General features: G+C 33.0%; 1 protein-coding gene across 1 annotated transcript in view; it reads right to left on the reverse strand.

Moving 5' to 3' along the window:
- LOC149804371 (sodium channel protein para-like) overlaps positions 1–19,304 on the reverse strand; it is a 100,703-nt gene that overhangs the window by 11,224 nt on the left and 70,175 nt on the right. Inside the window, exons 18-26 of the mRNA XM_089932269.1 lie at positions 17,877–18,067; positions 15,705–15,733; positions 11,156–11,512; positions 10,240–10,413; positions 9,534–9,656; positions 7,801–8,079; positions 6,422–6,475; positions 5,708–5,845; positions 3,749–3,856 (exon numbers count right to left, since the gene is read on the reverse strand). Coding sequence (XP_089788395.1) covers positions 3,749–3,856; positions 5,708–5,845; positions 6,422–6,475; positions 7,801–8,079; positions 9,534–9,656; positions 10,240–10,413; positions 11,156–11,512; positions 15,705–15,733; positions 17,877–18,067 — 1,453 coding nt within the window. The remainder of the gene's footprint in view (positions 1–3,748; positions 3,857–5,707; positions 5,846–6,421; positions 6,476–7,800; positions 8,080–9,533; positions 9,657–10,239; positions 10,414–11,155; positions 11,513–15,704; positions 15,734–17,876; positions 18,068–19,304) is intronic.

A 19,304-nucleotide genomic window follows, 5' to 3' on the forward strand; every position in this document is an offset into this window, starting at 1 on the left:
ACGAACATAAACATGTTTTAATATTCTATGTAAATTAATTGTAGAAAATGCCTTACTATTCTATATCACATGCACATAGAATACGCCTTAATATCCTGTATTACATACTCAAAGATGCTGTGCTAGCCTGTATAACATACTCAAAGATGCTGTGCTAGCCTGTATAACATACTCAAAGATGCTGTGCTAGCCTGTATAACATACTCAAAGATGCTGTGCTAGCCTGTATTACATACTCAAAGATGCTGTGCTAGCCTGTATAACGTACTCAAAGATGCTGTTCTAGCCTGTATAACGTACTTAAAGATGCTGTGCTAGCCTGTATAACGTACTCAAAGATGCTGTGCTAGCCTGTATTACATACTCAAAGAAAATGCTTTAATATCCTCTGTACCATGCATATAGAACATGCCTTACTATTCTATATCCCATGCATATAGAAGATGCTTTAATATTCTGTATTATATATATATATATATATATATATATATATATATATATATATATATATATATATATATATATATATATATATATATAAGAGAAATTAGGAAAAATAAAAGATACTAATGATAACGACTAACAATGACAACATAGAGTGAAAACTTACATTATCGTTTAATGACTGCCGATGCACATGCGTTTCTTGTTGTCGGGTCCGTCTTTGCAGACGTCCGACATAGTGATCACTTTTGATCACTAGGCCAACATCAATATTCAAGCTTTGTGGATAAAAAAATCAATGTGAAAATAATTTCTAGAATACTTATGTTCTAGGCTGAAATAAGACCATATACAATGCTTTGTTTCCATCCTTTCCTTTACATCCTCGTCCTTTGACGAGAAGGCACAAAATATTCCTGTAAAAGTAAATCTCTCTCGTCTTGGATGAATTATATCAGTATAAGTCTTTTATATCGTTAAATATATTCATATTGTTGATCTAGTTAAATCATACAAATCACCGTGTTTTCTTTACCACAAAATGTCTTCCTTTAGTTTTCTATCTCAATGATATTTGCTTTGCACAGTTATATATAGATATCAATACGTCAGGAAAGTCTTAAGTTGAATGGATTTTTCTATATTTTACTTATTTAATATTTTTTAACTGAAGTTTGCATTTTTGGATTTAAATTACATATAATTTTAAAGATATATGCATCTAATTCAGCATAAAATATATTACTTGCATTTTCTTAAGTAAATACGTAACAAAATTTTCTTGACTGAAACAAATTGTCAATTTTAAAAACTAGTGACATTCAGAAATCATATGTGAAAGCAAAATATTTGTCTCCTAAGTAAAAAACAACTGATTACCTGGACGTCAGTTTTTTCCACGATTTGTGTTAAAGTTCTGTATTCTATGTAGTTTCAATAGTTAGGAAAAACAGGGTTTACCCTGTATTTGCTATCGTTAGCTCCATTATTAATTACTTTCCAAGGTTGTTGTCAACCGTTCACGGACGATCCGATTTGTTAGTAAGTAAAGAAATATGCCCACTGGCGAAAAATCCCTTTTGTCTTGATTTCGGAATAAAGCAGTTATATTTGTTGGAAGTTGAAATTAATTGCTTCAAGTCTGAAGAACAATTATAAATGATCAGTCTAGTTATTGATATTCTGCTCCAAGAGAAAAAAAAATTATCTCTCGAATTATAACAATATGAAAATATTCTTTCTCTCTCTCTCTTTCGTAATTTCTGGCTTCGATTTCCTTTTAAAATTAAATATGGAAGTATAATGCGACATCCCTGGAAATCACTGTGGGCATCATGAGCATACAACAAAATAATATCAGTGCTGGGTACAAGGTGCTGTTAAAATGACTACAGTCTGAAAACCACAAGCCATATACCGCATACTAAGATAAAAGAATAATTAACCAGCTTTACTGTCTTCTGCTTAACAATTACTAATTAAAATTTCAGTCATTAAATACAGGATAGATTATGCTTTTTAGTTTAGTTTTAGTTTCGTCACTTTATCGTAAAGCTATAATATGATAATGAATCCTTAAAATAATCATTTTTATAATCTTCTTCATAAACAAAACTTATTTAATGATGCAAAATATTCAGACTTTATACAACTAAGATTTTATAACAGATAAATATTTTTTAAACTCCAAAATATATTTGCTGATAGTTTTCCTCCGATGTCTAATTTTTATAAATATCCGCGCTCTGAATTTACGTGACTTTGTAAATTTTTCGAGGTACAATTTACTATATTTAGCCATTAGGCATTATGTACCTAATTTCAGCAAGGGAAATTTCCGCAGGTTATTATCGGATAGGAAAACATTCGCAAAACGCCCATAGTAGCAATAAGAGGAATTTCTGTTAAGGGATCTTTGGTATTTTTAATTTAGAAAAACGATATCGATGAAAAAATAGACGAAAAATATTTTTGAATAAGGGAAATCAGATATTTTTGTTAATATTTAGATATTTCTTTGCTTGCTGATTCAATGTGTCCAAATAATTCGCTAGATTTCAGAATACATATATGCACTCTACTGGAAAACCATACAGCATAATTATGCATCGGGCGATCGCAAAATAGTAACTTTTTGAGGAGGAAATTAACAATTTAGCGATACGCGTGTATGGCACCGTATTAGTTGTTATATTAAGTGAAATTGAAAATCATATTCCTTGTTATAAATACACCGTTTCAATGAAACGAATGAAGAGAATTTCTGTAATACTTACTATCACCTAAAAGGAAAGAAACATTAGGCTATAAATGGACACGATATTTGAATAAGAACCGCAAATAACATTCAAACTGCAGAAGATCAAAACTTTGGTGCAGTGGGTGCTCATTAATATATCAAATGAACTATGTAGTCCCATGCAGGAAACGTATTGCAAATTATAAAAAAAGTTGTTTGGATGATTGATTGTGCATGGACAATAAAAACTAACGCGAGGCCTAGGGATTGATTTCTGGGGTGACTTGGATGACATCCTCTTCATTGCCTGGTAATATTTTTTCTGGTCATCGGTCATGAACATTTCAAGAGACCCTCCAGCCTGCAGATAGAATATATAGGTCAAAGGTCAATAATGCTACTACGGTTACAGAGCACATTATGGATAGGTCATGCGTATCGCATACTACAGTAACTGAAAAGCTGACTATTCTGCCAAGTTTAAGACGTTTGTTCGAAGACTGCAGCATCCACATTGGATAAATACTATATTTATTACCATAAGGATTAAAATCCATAATTTTGAAATAAATGTCAAATAATACTGAGACAGACAAGGATTACTTTCAAACAATACTTTTGAATTAAAAAGCTGTCTAATTATTCTTGTTTGTACTGATGCCACAATCTCCGACAAAAGTACATGATGTATTTTTGCTGCACGGTGACATGGATATGTTGCTAATAAAATAGCATAAATGTCATCTTTGCAAATGACATGAAATGAAAGTTGGAAAAATTTCGAAATTGCCCGCTGCAATTACCAAGTCCTGCAATGACAACTGTTTTGTGTGTAATTTTGTTTACTGTCCCATCTCACGTATCGTACAAGGTTTCCACAAAGTGAATAATTCTGAAATTTAGTCAGTGCAGTAAAAAGACACACATAAAACATCTATACACCGATATAGATTGAGGAAGAGACGTCGAAGAGCACATAAACAGCCAGGTATGGATGCTGGTCTACGCAGTAAGAGTAGATGAGGACAACATGGACCAAGGAGGGAGTTACAAGTCTCTACTGACTTTGGGTCTCGGTATAGCTTTGATGGGACTCTTCGCCGCCATTCTCTTCATGGCCTTGTAATATTTTTTCTGATCTTCAGTCATGAACATTTCCAGAGAACCACCTGCCTAATGAATGATACAAGTTGAAACAAATAAAGTCGATATACCTACATATATTCGATGTTATCCACAGTATGCTCGCTTTTGTTACAAATATCATCACCTTATACAACCTTTAAACCATGATACAGAATCACCTGCAAGTATTCAATTTATTCTGTCATTGCTTAAGTTATTATTTCACCTCATTGCAAATTGATAGTACGATATTTTGTAATTTCTTTTAAAATTTTGTACTTACAAATGAGTTAAATTTGTCCGTTATTTGTCTAGTTTAATATATTTAATATACTTCATATTTAAAATCTAATTACCTCTTCAAAACTGCGATAGGCACTCATAACTATACTTTATCCCACCTTGAATTGAAAATCAGGATTATTTAATTTTCTTTTCTTTGGCATTTAAATAAACATGTATATACTTATCAAGGAAAGAATCATTCAATCAATAAATATAAGTTTGGATGGTTTAGTTAAAAAGCGTAACCTTTGAAGTTTAAAAGGGACACAAAGGCAGCATTTAGTATGGACTAGAAGTGAGAATACATGGATATCGTTGAGAAGTTAACGATATACCAAACACGCGTTATTGGAACATCTTTGAATGAATGTACATTTCACATATTTTTTAATAGGATTTATATAACCATGCTTCAGAATTAAGTTTGGACATGACAAGTTAATGATGACCGCAAGGATTGCTTTTCGTAAAAGTAAATGCGATGAGAAAACTACTTGGACCATGTATATGACAAGTTAATGATGACTGCAAGGATTGCTTTTCGTAAAAGTAAATGCGATGAGAAAACTACTTGGACCATGTACATGACAAGTTAATGATGACCGCAAGGACTGCTTTTCGTAAAAGTAAATGCGATGAGAAAACTACTTGGACCATGGACATGACAAGTTAATGATGACCGCAAGGATTGCCTTTTCGTAAAAGTAATATCCGACGAGAAAACAAACTGGATCATGGAAATGGCTTTCAATGATGACCGCAAGGATTGCATTGTCGTAAAGGTAATATGAAATAAGAAAAGAAATTTGATCAGTTACTTCTTATCTGTATCGAAAGTGTAATACAAAATCCTACATGTTGTGTTTTAAGAGGTATCTGCATACATAAAATGTTTACTGTGACCCAAACAGACCGTCAGTGAAAAACATATAATTTCAATATAAGAACAGACTACTTGCATCGTTTCACAAATATTGCTAATGGAATTTTTGTGTGTGGCTTCAAGGGTGAAGTGTCTATTTTCCTCAAGTTATAGCGTTCGGTTGAAAACGTTTTAGTAACGGGACAGGTATATACTAATATTCCCCTTGCAATGAGATGAGAAATGCTTTAATATTAAGACACAGTAAAAATAATAGGATATATTACTTGCATAAACTCCTTATTTGATATAGAAATCAATGCCTTGATGTCGACGGGTTGAAAAGTAGCTTTCAAAAGCAAAATCCTTTTGAAGAATTAATAACACAACATTATAAACATCTTGTATTGTTAATTCACACGATTGGTGGTCATTCTAATCGGCTTTAGCAACTAAAGTATGGATCATTATTCTTATTTGACATCTTATCATTCTTTATTACAACATGTTATTACACACTGCAACCATATACAAAGTGCATTATATATAGTATATACAAATAAACGAACATTATTGCATGGTACTGGACTAAATTATATATTTATAAGTAACTGGAAAGATAATTTTAAAAAACCTAACTATATACAATTAGAAATTTTAAAACTCTAATAGAAAATGGCTTATATTTCCTCTTTTGTAAGTCACTACTAGTTAACTACATGAACCATACATACGTCTGCAATTAAACATACCTTTTTTTTCTGTTGGTTAAAGTTGTCGATAATGACACCGATGAAGAGGTTCAGGGTGAAGAAAGATCCGAATATGATGAACAGCACAAAGTACAGATAGAAATAAATGCTGACCTCTCGTTCCGGTTGTTGGTCGGGCTGACGAATTGAGGTAACATTGTTTAACTTATCAAAGTAGCACAAGGGTGATTTTGCTGACACGAATGCATCAACACCAATGTTTAAGCAATTATTCTGAACATTTTGCAGCATTTATATCTTATAATGAATGAAAAACAAACACGGCATGAAAGACGAATTATTTTAAAAGAATATGTATTTTTTTTTTTATATGACATAATTTTGTTATATATATATATATATATATATATATATATATATATATATATATATATATATATATACTGACGCGTGGCAAAATAGACTGTAGGTTAAGAAATTTCGTTTAGATTGATAAGCGGGTGATGATGCAATATATTTCATGCATTTAATCAACTTAAGTTATACACTGCCGATACACCTCACCTACATTTACCAGTTTATTACAACCGATGATTATTCTAGAACTCAAAGTAAAGTCGATATAACTAGCATTAGAACACAATGTATGTTAGATGAACGTATCGTTCATTTCAAATTACCGATCACATTATGATTAACCCTTATCAGTTTTAAAATACAAGAAATAATTGCAGTAGTCGGTTGCCTACTTACTCCCATAATGTCGATAGCATCATTCATGATGTCAACCCATCCCTTGTAGGTAGCCTTAAAGTAGAAGAGATCATTTATTTTTAGTCTATATCAGCGGAAAGACAAGTAAGCTCTGAATTCGTTAAATGTTCAATAGTGAAACTAAAAATCAGTTTATGGTTATACTTGCAGACACATTTTCATACTTGGCGCTATTGCATAGATAAAACTATACTAAGTTGATCCAGACATTTTGGGGAGAGGGTGATTATAAAGAGAACGGTTATTTATTTTACTCAAATGAAAATCTGTGCTGCTTTTCAATGAAAACATTTAGTACTTTTCTGAAAATAAAGGTTCGACTGAACATTATGAAACCCGGGTTTTCAACAATGATATGACTTTTAACTATTGCATTTTGAATCGAAGTCTAATATGTTTTACTTGAAATATATAATTATTTTTAAACCAGATATTTACCGATACACCTAAAATTAGCATCCGCATTTTTTAAAAATATATTCATATGCCGGACAGTTTAAATAGAACCAACACAACATCAATGTAAAAAATATTTCACGAATACCTCGACAACAAGATACATGAATTAAGCAGTTTGATAAATTAGTCAAGGTGTAAGGCGTCTCCATATTAAAATATAAAAATGGTCTGCAATGTAACATTATTTTGGGGATTATATATCAATGACTTGAAAAGTCTTGCAAGTCATTCTAATGCAGTTTTTGATTTTACAGTGCGGAAAAGCATACTTTATAAATTTGCAGTAAATAATCTGATAAAAAGTAACTGTCTAAGAAAGGCAACTATAAACCATAAAACTAAAAATTCTGAAATTTGTACTTTACCGGGATGAGCCTTTTCTGTAGTGCAACTATAAAACATAAAAATAACGATTCTAAAATTTGTACTTTACCGGGATCAGCCTTTTCTGTAGTGCAACTATAAAACATAAAAATAACGATTCTAAAATTTGTACTTTACCGGGAGGAACCTTTTCTGTAGTGGTTTGTGTGAAGACTGTGATGAATTTCTTGCCACTTGTAAGAATCCTTCAAAACGATGAACACTACGAACTTACTAGACGAGTTATGCTTCTTTTTTCGCTGAAGTAAATATGTTTAATGTGATGACTGGATGTTTTAGGCAATTTTTCCCTACGTACTCACGCATTTTACATTCTTTAAATTCCCTTTTCATTCAGTCAGTAAGTCCCAGAAACGTTGCAAGTAATCAAAATACAATCTTTACTGTAAAAGGTCCAATTTAAAAACTTAATATCACCCTTCAGCTCCTAATTACGAATAGGTAAAAGTTGGAGAACTCTTTCAGAATGGACGTTGGAGTTACAAATTAACATTCAGCCAATTTCAGAAACTTACCACTTGAAAGAGTGCTAGATACGAGTTGAGAACGTTGTCGAAGTTAATTGGTGCATTGATCCAGCTTACATTTCGACCCGCCTTCTCCATCTCCAGACATTGTGTCTTGTTGATTACTTCCGTGCGGTTCAGTTTATTGCCATCTTTGTCTGCACATTTATAGAACTTTCCAGAAAAGAGCTGGACTCCCACAATACCGAATATCAACCAAAAGACGAGACACACGAGCATGACATTGAAAATGGCCGGTATCGCCTTAATTAAGGCATTCACTACAACCTGTAGAAAATATAGATAACTTAGTGGTACCAATAGTATCAATATTTTATGGATAATGAAGTATTAGTCCTTCATTAATTAATTCTTTCTCTGCATTCTTTATATGTGTTCGTTCAGTAAGCATGCACTATCCACTAAATAACATCGAAGTATATTTGACATTGGTATTGAGTTTCGTTGTATTACGACATTTTGGTCTTAAACTAAATAATTGAAAAGAGCGAACACCAGCAAATTTTGTAAATATTCAACAAATAATTTATTTCTCAAGAATACAAAGTGAAAATGTAAACATACACATTATTGCAAATTAAATCACAAAATAGTCCAAAAAGGTTTATTACCAGTCCTAATGAATAAAGTTATAATTAAATTTCAGTGGTGTTCGAAATAATATCCGACGCTAAAGGTGTTGATGTGCCTGTAATCTCAAATATGCTAAAATACCAATGGCCTGAAGTGTGATGATGTGTAAACAGTCTTTATATGAATCACAAAAATATAATCCAATATATACTTGTTTGAATTCACTATAATTCCCAGTTAATGTCGCTGTTCAAGAACACTACTGAGCACTTTGTAGCTCCAGAGAATAATATTTTGAATCGATAATTCGAAGCGAATTCAAATACTAAACAGAACATAATGACCGATTCTGCTTCAACCTCTTACAGCACGAATAATTTTTTATTATAGATTAACAAGGTTATAAAGCCATATACCTGACATAAGTCACACAACTCATTTTCTTTATAAAAAAAACCTATCAGTTAATGGAAACTTCCATTCTAGAATGTTATGCTACTAAAATTATAGAATGTGGAAAACATCAGGTCGGCTGGACATTTTTAAAGAGGAATTCTAATAACCATGAACCAGAATCTAATAAATATGTTTACCTCTATTGATAATGATCCTAATTTTTAACCCACACTCATAAAGAAAATATTAGCGATTTATTATTTGCTTACAAAAATAAACGTTATCTGTCACGAAAAATATGATCTTGATTTTGGACAAAATCGAGTACAAAATACAGTTATAAAGTATTATCACGGAGAAAAATTTGACAATTACCAATTATATACACATAATACTTTCATAGTATAAAGTATTCGTTTTTTTAAAAATAAGACAATCAAAATAAAGTGACGAGATTCTTTCTAATTATTATTTTGTTTATAATATTATTATTTGCTGTAAAAATATTCCCAACAACAACCAGTCAAATAATATCTTAATAGATGCATCAGTTCATTTTATTACTCCATTGCAAATGAAGGCATAGATAATGTCCAAAGTCATCTATCGGTCCTCCACTCACTTTCACTCTCTCTCTCTCTCCGAAGACTATGAACAGGAACCTGACAATAATAAAAGAATTAATGATAATGAAAAATACAACAATAATAAGAAAGACAAAAGAACGGGGGAGGTGGAAGCAGTAAAAATACCCTCATTCCTTCCCATCTGGAGACGGCCCTCAGCGGTCTTAGTGCTCTCAGAGTTCTCAGCGCTTTGAAAGCCCCGACCTCACCCATGCCCATACTCTCTGCCGCCAGCATTACTATTGATATCTGCGAATACATGTATTTCAAGCATTGAAGCGATTCTAAATATGACATGGGCTACTTTTATCTTTGTACTGGACAAAGCAATGTCCTGGTAAGTTCAACATTTTAAGGAGTGTTTGGGATAGAGCCTGATTTGAAATTTAGGATGCTCTGCAGCGACTATGCTTAAACCAGATATTTTTAAAATGTCTGACAACTGGACATAGTTTACCCATATTTCTGACAGTTGGATATAATTTACTCATCTGTTGACAACTAGACATGCTTTACCCATCTGCCTGACAATTGGACACAATGTATCCATCTGCCTGACAACTGGACATAATTTATTCGTCTGATAAATGGACAAAAGTAATCCATCTGAAGTCAATAACAATAATATTTGTTTTATATGAAGATAATTCTGTTTGATAGATAAATACCTGTTATGCTGTTGGTATGATGATGGAATAAACTGGAAACATGACTGCCGCAATAAGTCATAATAACATAAAGTATATCATGTATATCGAATATCCATACTGATGCTCCAGCATACGATCAATGAAGTAAATGAAATGAAGAATTAATAGAACCTATCACTTACCCCAACAATTACAAAGTCCAGCCAGCACCAAGCATCGGTAAAGTACTTCTTAAACCCAAAAGCAAACCACTTAATCACCATCTCACCTATGAAGATGTATGTGAAACACTTGTCACAATATCGCAGAACATCACCGAGAACTGGCCTCGATGATAAATTGTAGTCCTCTAGGGCCTGAATAATAATAATAATAATAATAATAATAATAATAATAATAATAATCCTGTTGAGGATAATGTTAATACTACTACTACTACCATCACTACTGCTACTACCATATTAACAACACCAAAAACAGCAGCTATTTTTAATATCATAACAACTGTTCCCTGCAACATTATTCCCTCTTAATACCTACTTTGTATGTATGTATGTATGTATGTATGTATGTATGTATGAGTATATGCATAAATATAGGTAATGTTGTTTTCTTAATGCTGGAAATAGCGGTAAAATAACCTTTCTCTTAAGGAATAAAAAGTATGGATATTTCATATGCATATTAGTTATGCAGTACTAAATATAGTCTACAGTAATTCATGGGTATTTAAACCAGTAGATGTGGGTACGAATATCCTATCTGCAGATTAGCTAGTTCGAGGTGACTTTTTAAAAAATGAAAGAGATAAAAATGAGCTTATACTTACCAGAGATAAAAATGAGATTATACTTACTAGGGATAAAATGAAATTATATTTACTAGAGATACAAATGAGATTATACTTACCAGATATAAAAATGAGATTATACTTACTAGAGATAAAAATGAGTTTATACTTACTAGAGATAAAAATGAGATTATACTTACTAGAGATAAAAATGAGTTTATACTTACTAGAGATAAAAATGAGATTATACTTACTAGAGATAGAAATGAGATTATACTTACTAGATATAAAAATGAGATTATACTTACCAGAGCTATGCTACTCATGACAATCATGCTGATGATGAAGGTCTCAAAGTACTTGTGTTCACATAGCTTGAATGCCAAGCATCTCAGCTTCCACCACAGCATGCCAATTTTAGTATTCTCAACTTTAGCACAACAAATACATTTCCTTTTACAGACTTCACAGAAGCAATCATCCGGGTAAGTCACAAATTCAACGTCCACCTCGTTGATTTCGGGTTCGCCCTCGGCATCCACCTTCTTCAAACTTTGATTCTCCATGCCCTCCGACGTACTGCTGAGGTTGGAGCCAGAGTCAGACCTCAGGCTTTTCTTTTCATTCGATGCCCTGCTGGCTGGTCGTGTTGACGCCTCTGAGTGCTGAGAGGGAAAAAGGTTCAGTCAGCGAAATTGCATGTACATTTGCGTCGATTTTAAGACAATATGAAAGGAGAGTTGTTAAGCTCTCGAGATTCCATACTCTGTCAGAAAATATCGCTGCCGTACGAGTGCTTTGACTCATGGATAATATCAACCTTAGTTCATCGTCTCTGTGCATTGGTACCAATGCACGCTGACTGGATATATCTTATAAGTGTTACGCTATGGCATTATGGATATACTACGATGTATGTCGCGTGATAGATTGCAACATTGTCAACCCTATGCCGCATCACTTGGAGTAATAATACATTTCTGACTTTTTCCTCTTATGTATTAGGCAAAATCTTTGCATTTCAGCATTACAATATTTCAGAGTAAATATCACAACAAATGAAATGTATATTGCATGATGCAATTATCAAAAGATACAGTTTTCTTTTAGGTAGTAGTCTACCACTATATTTATAGCGTTGTAACCATGATAATATGATACAAAGAAGAGTTAATCTACTGTGAGGACTGTAATATAGAAACTTTCCATGCTCAGACCACCCCAACCACATCTCCACCCACACTAAGCAGTCATTTCCAATATTCGACTTAAGGCAGTTCTTATTATGTTGCTCTTAGTTTTTGCAAGTATTTTTAATCAACGTACAAAATAAGAAAAATACACATTCGAATATTTAACTATAAATTATTACTTTGATATGCACTTGTCAATTGTTAGGTAAGAAAAACAAACGCTCAAACATCGCTTTAATAATTCAGTATATATACGAGACAACTATACGAAAGCCATGGAAGGAAGGAACAAAATAAGACGATAAAAGCATACAGCATCTGAATGGTTGCCCAATACTTATAAAAAGCACAAGTAGAATACATTTCTTGAGGACAAAGAGATTTTAAAAAATTGATTTTAGATATTCAAAAAAACAAAATCAACAGTTTTCGAGCGTTAAATTGTACGGAGACAGATGGGGGCAGACACGAGGCACCAGGAAAAAAAATTAATAAAGACAGACAAGAAGTAGCAACACATTGAATGGAAACAAGTTGGGACACACTAGAAACATCCGTACAACGATGTAATGAGAATAGATGAATCTAGACGCACATAAACATAATATTGCTATAAAGGAGTCCTCAGAACGCATAGAGGCAGATGCGTTTAAAAGGGTAAATGTATCAGGACAAATATTTATTAAGAACAGATGGGGACAGACGCATTTAAACATACACGACGTACTAAGACAAATATTTAATGAGAGTATACTGTGACATAAAAATCAGCAGGGAAGGATTTACAGAGAACAGATGGGGACAGGCAAGGATTACCAAGAAAAAAGATTTACTTAGAAAAAATATGGGCGGATGCATTGTAACAGACAGGAAATACCAGGACCAACCGTTAATGAGAATAGATCAGAGCAAACAACAAAAATAACAGACAAGGCGTACAAAGACAAAGATTTATTGAGAACGGGGGTGTGGGGTGGGGCAGACAAGAAATGACAAACATGTAACAGTAACAGATGGGGACAGATGCATTAAACATACAAGACGTACCAGGACAAAGATTTATTGAGAACGGGGGGGGGGGCGGCAGACAAGAAATGACAAACATGTTATAAGGACAGACCAGAACATGTATGAACTACCCGTACAAAGAATTGATGATATCAGATGATTCCAAACAAGTAACCGGAGGAAAATGTAATGAGAACATATGAGGACAAACAAAGTACAAAATCATATATTTGATTAAACAGATTGGGACGGATGCAAGTACCAAGATAAAAGATTTAATGAAGATAGATGGGAACATACCAAAAAAAAAATCCATGACAAAGATTTAATGAGAACAGATGGAGAGAGACAAAAAAATCCCAAACCAAGGACTTCATTAGATCGCGACAGATGTATTTCAACAGATAAAAACGTACTAGAACAAAGATTTCATGAGCATAGATGTGAACGTACAAAAAGTACCGGGAGAAAGATCTGAGAGAAAATGGGAAAGGCAAGAAGTACCACGAAAAGTATTTAATTAGATGGCGACAAATGCATTTATATAGATTAAAAGTGCCATGACAAAGATGGACAAAGATTAAATGAGATCAGATGGGGAAAGACAAGAAGTGCCGAGACAAAGATTTCATGTGAACCTTGAGGACATATATATTTGAACATACAAAGAAGTACCGCGGCAACGATTTAGTGAGAACAGACCGGGACGGATGCATGTAAACAGACAAGAGGTGCTAAGAAAAAGATTTAATGAGAATAGATGTGGAAGAAAAGTAACAGGATAAGGCTTTAAGAAGATGCAGACAGAATCCACGCATTTACACAGAGAAGATACCATGACAAAGATTTAATGGGAGCAAATGTGGACAGAAAAAAGGTAATATGACAAATATTTAATGGAAATAAATGGGAAGACATGATGTACGAGGACAAAGACTTAATTAGAGAATACGGGGACATATATAATTATCAGCCGAAGAGATTAAATGAGAACATATGGATCCAGATAAGAAGTACGCGAACACAGATTTAATTAGAAAGGATGGAACCATAAAAGAAGTATCAGAACAAAGATGTAATCAGAACAGATGGGCAAGATGCATTTGATCACACAGAAAATACCAGGGTAAAGATTTAATGCGAGCAGACGGGGATATGTGCATATAAACAGATATAATATACAGAGACAAAGATCTAATGAGGACAGATGGGGACAAGTGCATTTAAACAGACAAGATGTACCAGGACAAAGCATTAATGAAAACATGTGGGAACAGACGCAATTAAACAGGCAAGAAGTACCACGAAAATATTTAAAGAGAGCATTAGGGGATGTACAAGAAGTACCAGGACGAAGGTTTAATGGGAACAGATGTGGTCATGACAAGAAATACAAGGACACCGATTTAACGAGAACAGGTGAGATTAGGTACATCTGAAAAAAGTACAAGGACAAAGATTTGATGAGAACAGATGGGGTCAGACAAGAAGTACCAGGACAATGTTTTAATGAGAACAGGTGTGAACAGATGCATTTCAACACTCGCGAAGTACAACGACAAAGAGTTAATGAAAACAGGTGGAATTAGGACGTGCTAGGACAAAGATTTAATGAGAACCGATGAACACATGCGCATATAAACTGACAAAAAAGCAAAACAAATATCTAATGAGAACATATGGGAAAGGACAAGAAGTACCAGGATAAAATTTTATTGATAAAAGATGGAGACATATGCATCTCACACCAAATGTACCAGGACAAAGATTAAATGAGAACAGATAGAAACGTACAAGAAATAACAGGACGAAGGTTTAACGAGATTAAATGGAAACAGACAAGAAGTACCAGAGCAAAGATTTGGTGAGAGCAGATCATGACCGAGGCAATTTTAAATAGACGAGAAGTAGCAGAATAACGATTTAATGAGAACATATATGAACAAAGAGGACCTACCGGGACGAAGATTTAACGAAAAGAGATGAGAATTGACAAGAATTACCAGAACAATGATTTAACGAGAACAGATACGGAATATACATTTAAACAGCGAAACATACCAAGAACTAGATCCAGTGAAAACAGATGAGGGCAATGTAATTAAACACAGGAAGTACAAAACATTAATGAGAATAGACGAGGATAGATAAATGGAAAGAAAATTGTTGATTTTTTTATAGCTACTTTAAAGAGACAATATGCAATAGAAAGTCACATACAATCAGCGATGCAAAGAAGAAAGGTTTTTGCTATAGGAAAAAAATGTTTATTATATACCGCATTTTGAATATAATTACTAAATATTGCCAATTGTTTTGCATAATTTGTGTTGTTGCTGTTGTGTTATTAAAGAAACATAAAACGCTTGAAAACTTAATTTGGAAAGCTAACTAGAGCAAGCTTATTGCTTGCATGATAGATGTTTTAGAAATAAAATCACAATTGAATCATGCAAATTTTCATACTAATATAAAACAGTAACAGGCATGACAAACAAAGAAAAATTCAACACCAATTCACAATCAAACAAACAACTACAAGGAGGGTAAGTAAGACAGTTTAGATGGTTACAAAACCGGAGTCTAAGTGCAAAAAGGTGTCATTGAAGATGCATAAAATTTCATATGCAAAATAGAAACAAATATATATTCTTACCATTCCATCTGGTATATCGCCATCCATCACTGAAAATTTAATCATATAATACTTGAACCGTCTTGTAGTGGTTTTATAAACAACATACTTTTAATGCATTCGAAGCTTGTATATTAAGTACCACGAAGCATAGTAAGTATAACTTCTCTGTCGCTTATTAAAGCATTGTATGCACATATTGTAAAGCCATCTTTTCCTTCAAAATGGAAGAATGATTTTTTGACATATTTTGTCAACACTTCTTTCGAGACGTTTATTCGCTACATATGCAATGGCGAAAGCAAAATTGAAAATAATGAAAGCATTTTGATAGGAAAGGATACCTATATATTATATATATAACAAGCGCTTTCAGCTATTAGCCAGTCTTCCTGGAAGGCAATTATATAACAGATAGGGAAGAAAAACAGTAAACACAAAGAAAATTGTTAAATTCACACAACTTTACATGACCGTTTGTCAATCAGAAGTTTCGATTATAAATTTTAGATAGCGATTCTGACTCCCATATATATATATATATATATATATATATATATATATATATATATATATATATATATATAACTCAGATAGATATAAAACTTAGCCAATCCTCGAAATTAGGCTTACCTTTCAAGTAAAAAACTAAAACAACACAAAAATACCCACACAATCCCCCAAAACCTTAAGTCTTTGCAAAGGTTTGCTCTATAGACAAACTGTATCAGATATAATTACTCTTTGCATACAGATATTGGTTCACTTGCAAAGTGAAAAAACGAGCTTGTCTTCATAGAAGAAACCGCTTTTCTGAATTATGTCACAATTTAATTGTAAAATCATACATACATTGTCAGTTAATTACCATTCTCTATGTCGATTATGAATTTAAAATTACGGATTCAATCTTAGTTCGCACGTGTCTAATATACACCATTAATATGAGATACACATTTGTAAATATACACAATTAATATGAGATACACATTTCTAATATACATAATTAATATGAGATACACATTTCTAATATACACAATTAATACGAGATACACATTTGTAATATACACAATTAATATGAGATGCGAATTTGTAATATACACAATTAGTATGATATTTACAAGCACAAATCTCCCAACATCAAGGTTTATGTTTATTAGAATACTAGCCGACCTTAAATGTAAGCCATCCAGAGAAAAGAATACAAAGAGATTTCTAAAAAGCTGCGGCTTTTGCTAAAGCGCGCTCACACACACACACACACACAGATATAATTACTCTTTGCATACAGATATTTGGGAGATTTGTGCTTGTAATACTAGAGTAGTATATGAAATTGTGTCATGAATGTAGTAATGATTTATGTAAAAGCCGTACTATATTAAGTAAACAAAACTGTGTGTACATGCAACATTGAGTGATTTAAATGCAGTGCACACATTCATAACGTGTATTATGGGGAATTTTGGCACCCAAAATGTGTACTTAGAATCCTCAAAAGCTTCCTGTCACCAGAACCTGGACTAAATTTTCATCATGGAGCAAAGCTCATAACAATGTTTAAATACGATTCGGTTAGCTTCCTTTGTGACTCTAACAAACTTTAGCAACATCGAGAAATTTTGGTATGGACCTTGTCTTGCCGACTATCAAGCATGAAGCTCCTTAAAGTAGGTGATACATGGATCAAGCATTTCAGAGTGTCGGTGTTTCTTTTCATTTTATTCATTTGAATGTCTTGAAACGATTTCTTCCCTTGACTGACATTATGTCATGTTTTGTATTATTATACTTAGCAAATATGCAAATATACAGTGATAATTTGCGTGTAAATTTAAACATATTACTATCTCTAACACAAGGAAAGGAAAAAAAAAATATCGTGTAATTTATCCATTTTCAAATGAGACACGTAAATAAAGTTCCTGAATTTAATTCACCAGGATTGAAGCCCACCGAGACATTAAATGTATCAAAAAAGTGTATGAGGCACAAATCGTTGTTCCTGCCTGTGTTAATATTTTGCACACACATTAAAGAAACCATCAAAACATGTAGCTATTCTAGACAATCCATATCACACCTAAGCCATGCAATGAAATACAAAGAGAGGTTGGTGGGTCCCTTTGAAATCGTTTTGTAAAAGCTGTTGAGGTGTGTTTGGTGAAAGTCATGATAGAGATGAGGGTGAACCTGTTGTTTTGGAAGGTGAAATGTGCCCACAATCAACCGCCACCTGGGAGTCAAGCACGTTGCCATTACCAATAACAGAGCCGTCTGCGAATGCTTCCTTGCCGTTCACTCTTGACAGAGGATGCTTTTTTGACGTCGACAGCTTAACCTTGACGCACACAATCATGTTCACTTTGATCCAGTTTCCAAATCTGCAAAAAAGGTTAGACAGCTAATTTCTCTGCATACTCGGTGAAGAATAACAGGTGAAGGGGAATACAAGAATTATAAAAATGTCACTAAATCACAGGTTGGTAGTACATTTGGTAACAAATTCCAACTGAAGGACGAGAAACAAGAGGAAGCAAAAACAGAGATATAAAGGATGCTTCATTTTCATATTACCCAATTAAATATGGTTCCTTATTTGATTCATTACTCAAGCTTTGATCGAATTCTGTCGGATATAAGTTGCTGAGAGTCTACCAAAGATGAGTATCTCCTATCTTCAGTTTCGTTGATTAACATACATCTTTCTGTCCTAATAAAGATGGACAATGCAATCGATATTTTGGAAATGTCATTTGCTCCAATAACAAGACTCCATGAATAACAATCAGAGACGTAGACAATATGGCGCAGTTTAAATATGTAGGTTGATTCATGCTTATAAGGACACTAGATGATTTGTTTCCTTTGAGCTAAGCCTCGTCTTGTACTACTTTTATGACTGTCATGACAGAGTGTGACTCATGACGGCACATGTAACTAGTACTTCCGATTTCAGAGTAGCATATGACTGCAAAGATATTATATACTCATTGAGTTACAATGTCAAGCAAATTTACAATATGCTGTCCGTCGTCCCCAACTCAAGATTTCCGTTATTTTCCATACTAGGAAGCTGTAATTTGTCTCCCTGGAAAGAATCCAGTTCACGTCCGTCATTATTGACTTATGGGCCAAATTTTAGACATGTTTTAATCCAATCATTATGATAATAATTTAGTACATTTTCAAAATAATTTTGCAATAAGATTCAAAGCATATTACTGTCATTTTTAGAGCTCTATATTTCTACTATCTTTCATTTAGAGAATCTTAATATGAATACAACTTTTGCGTCTGATCAGCTAATGCTTCATAGCTGATACTCTTTCAATAACATCATTCGTCTTCATTATTATTATTATTATTATTATTATTATTATTATTATTATTTGTAATAGTCACAATAGAAAAATTGGTTTTCATTTTCTTTTTTTTTTCAAAAGATTTTGTTTGCTGCGAAATCAAACACAAATTTGTATCAGAAGACACATAGGTAGTAAACAGTGCAATTCAGGCAATCTATCTAAATTGAAAATTACAAATATATTTTTAGTTGTCATTAATAATTAATTATATTTATTTTATGATCCATCAATCATTTTTATTCCATATAAAGAC

This window comes from Sinohyriopsis cumingii, chromosome 2 (assembly GCF_028554795.1).
Source record: "Sinohyriopsis cumingii isolate HCF-2022 chromosome 2, ASM2855479v2, whole genome shotgun sequence".
Lineage (NCBI taxonomy): Eukaryota > Metazoa > Mollusca > Bivalvia > Unionida > Unionidae > Sinohyriopsis > Sinohyriopsis cumingii.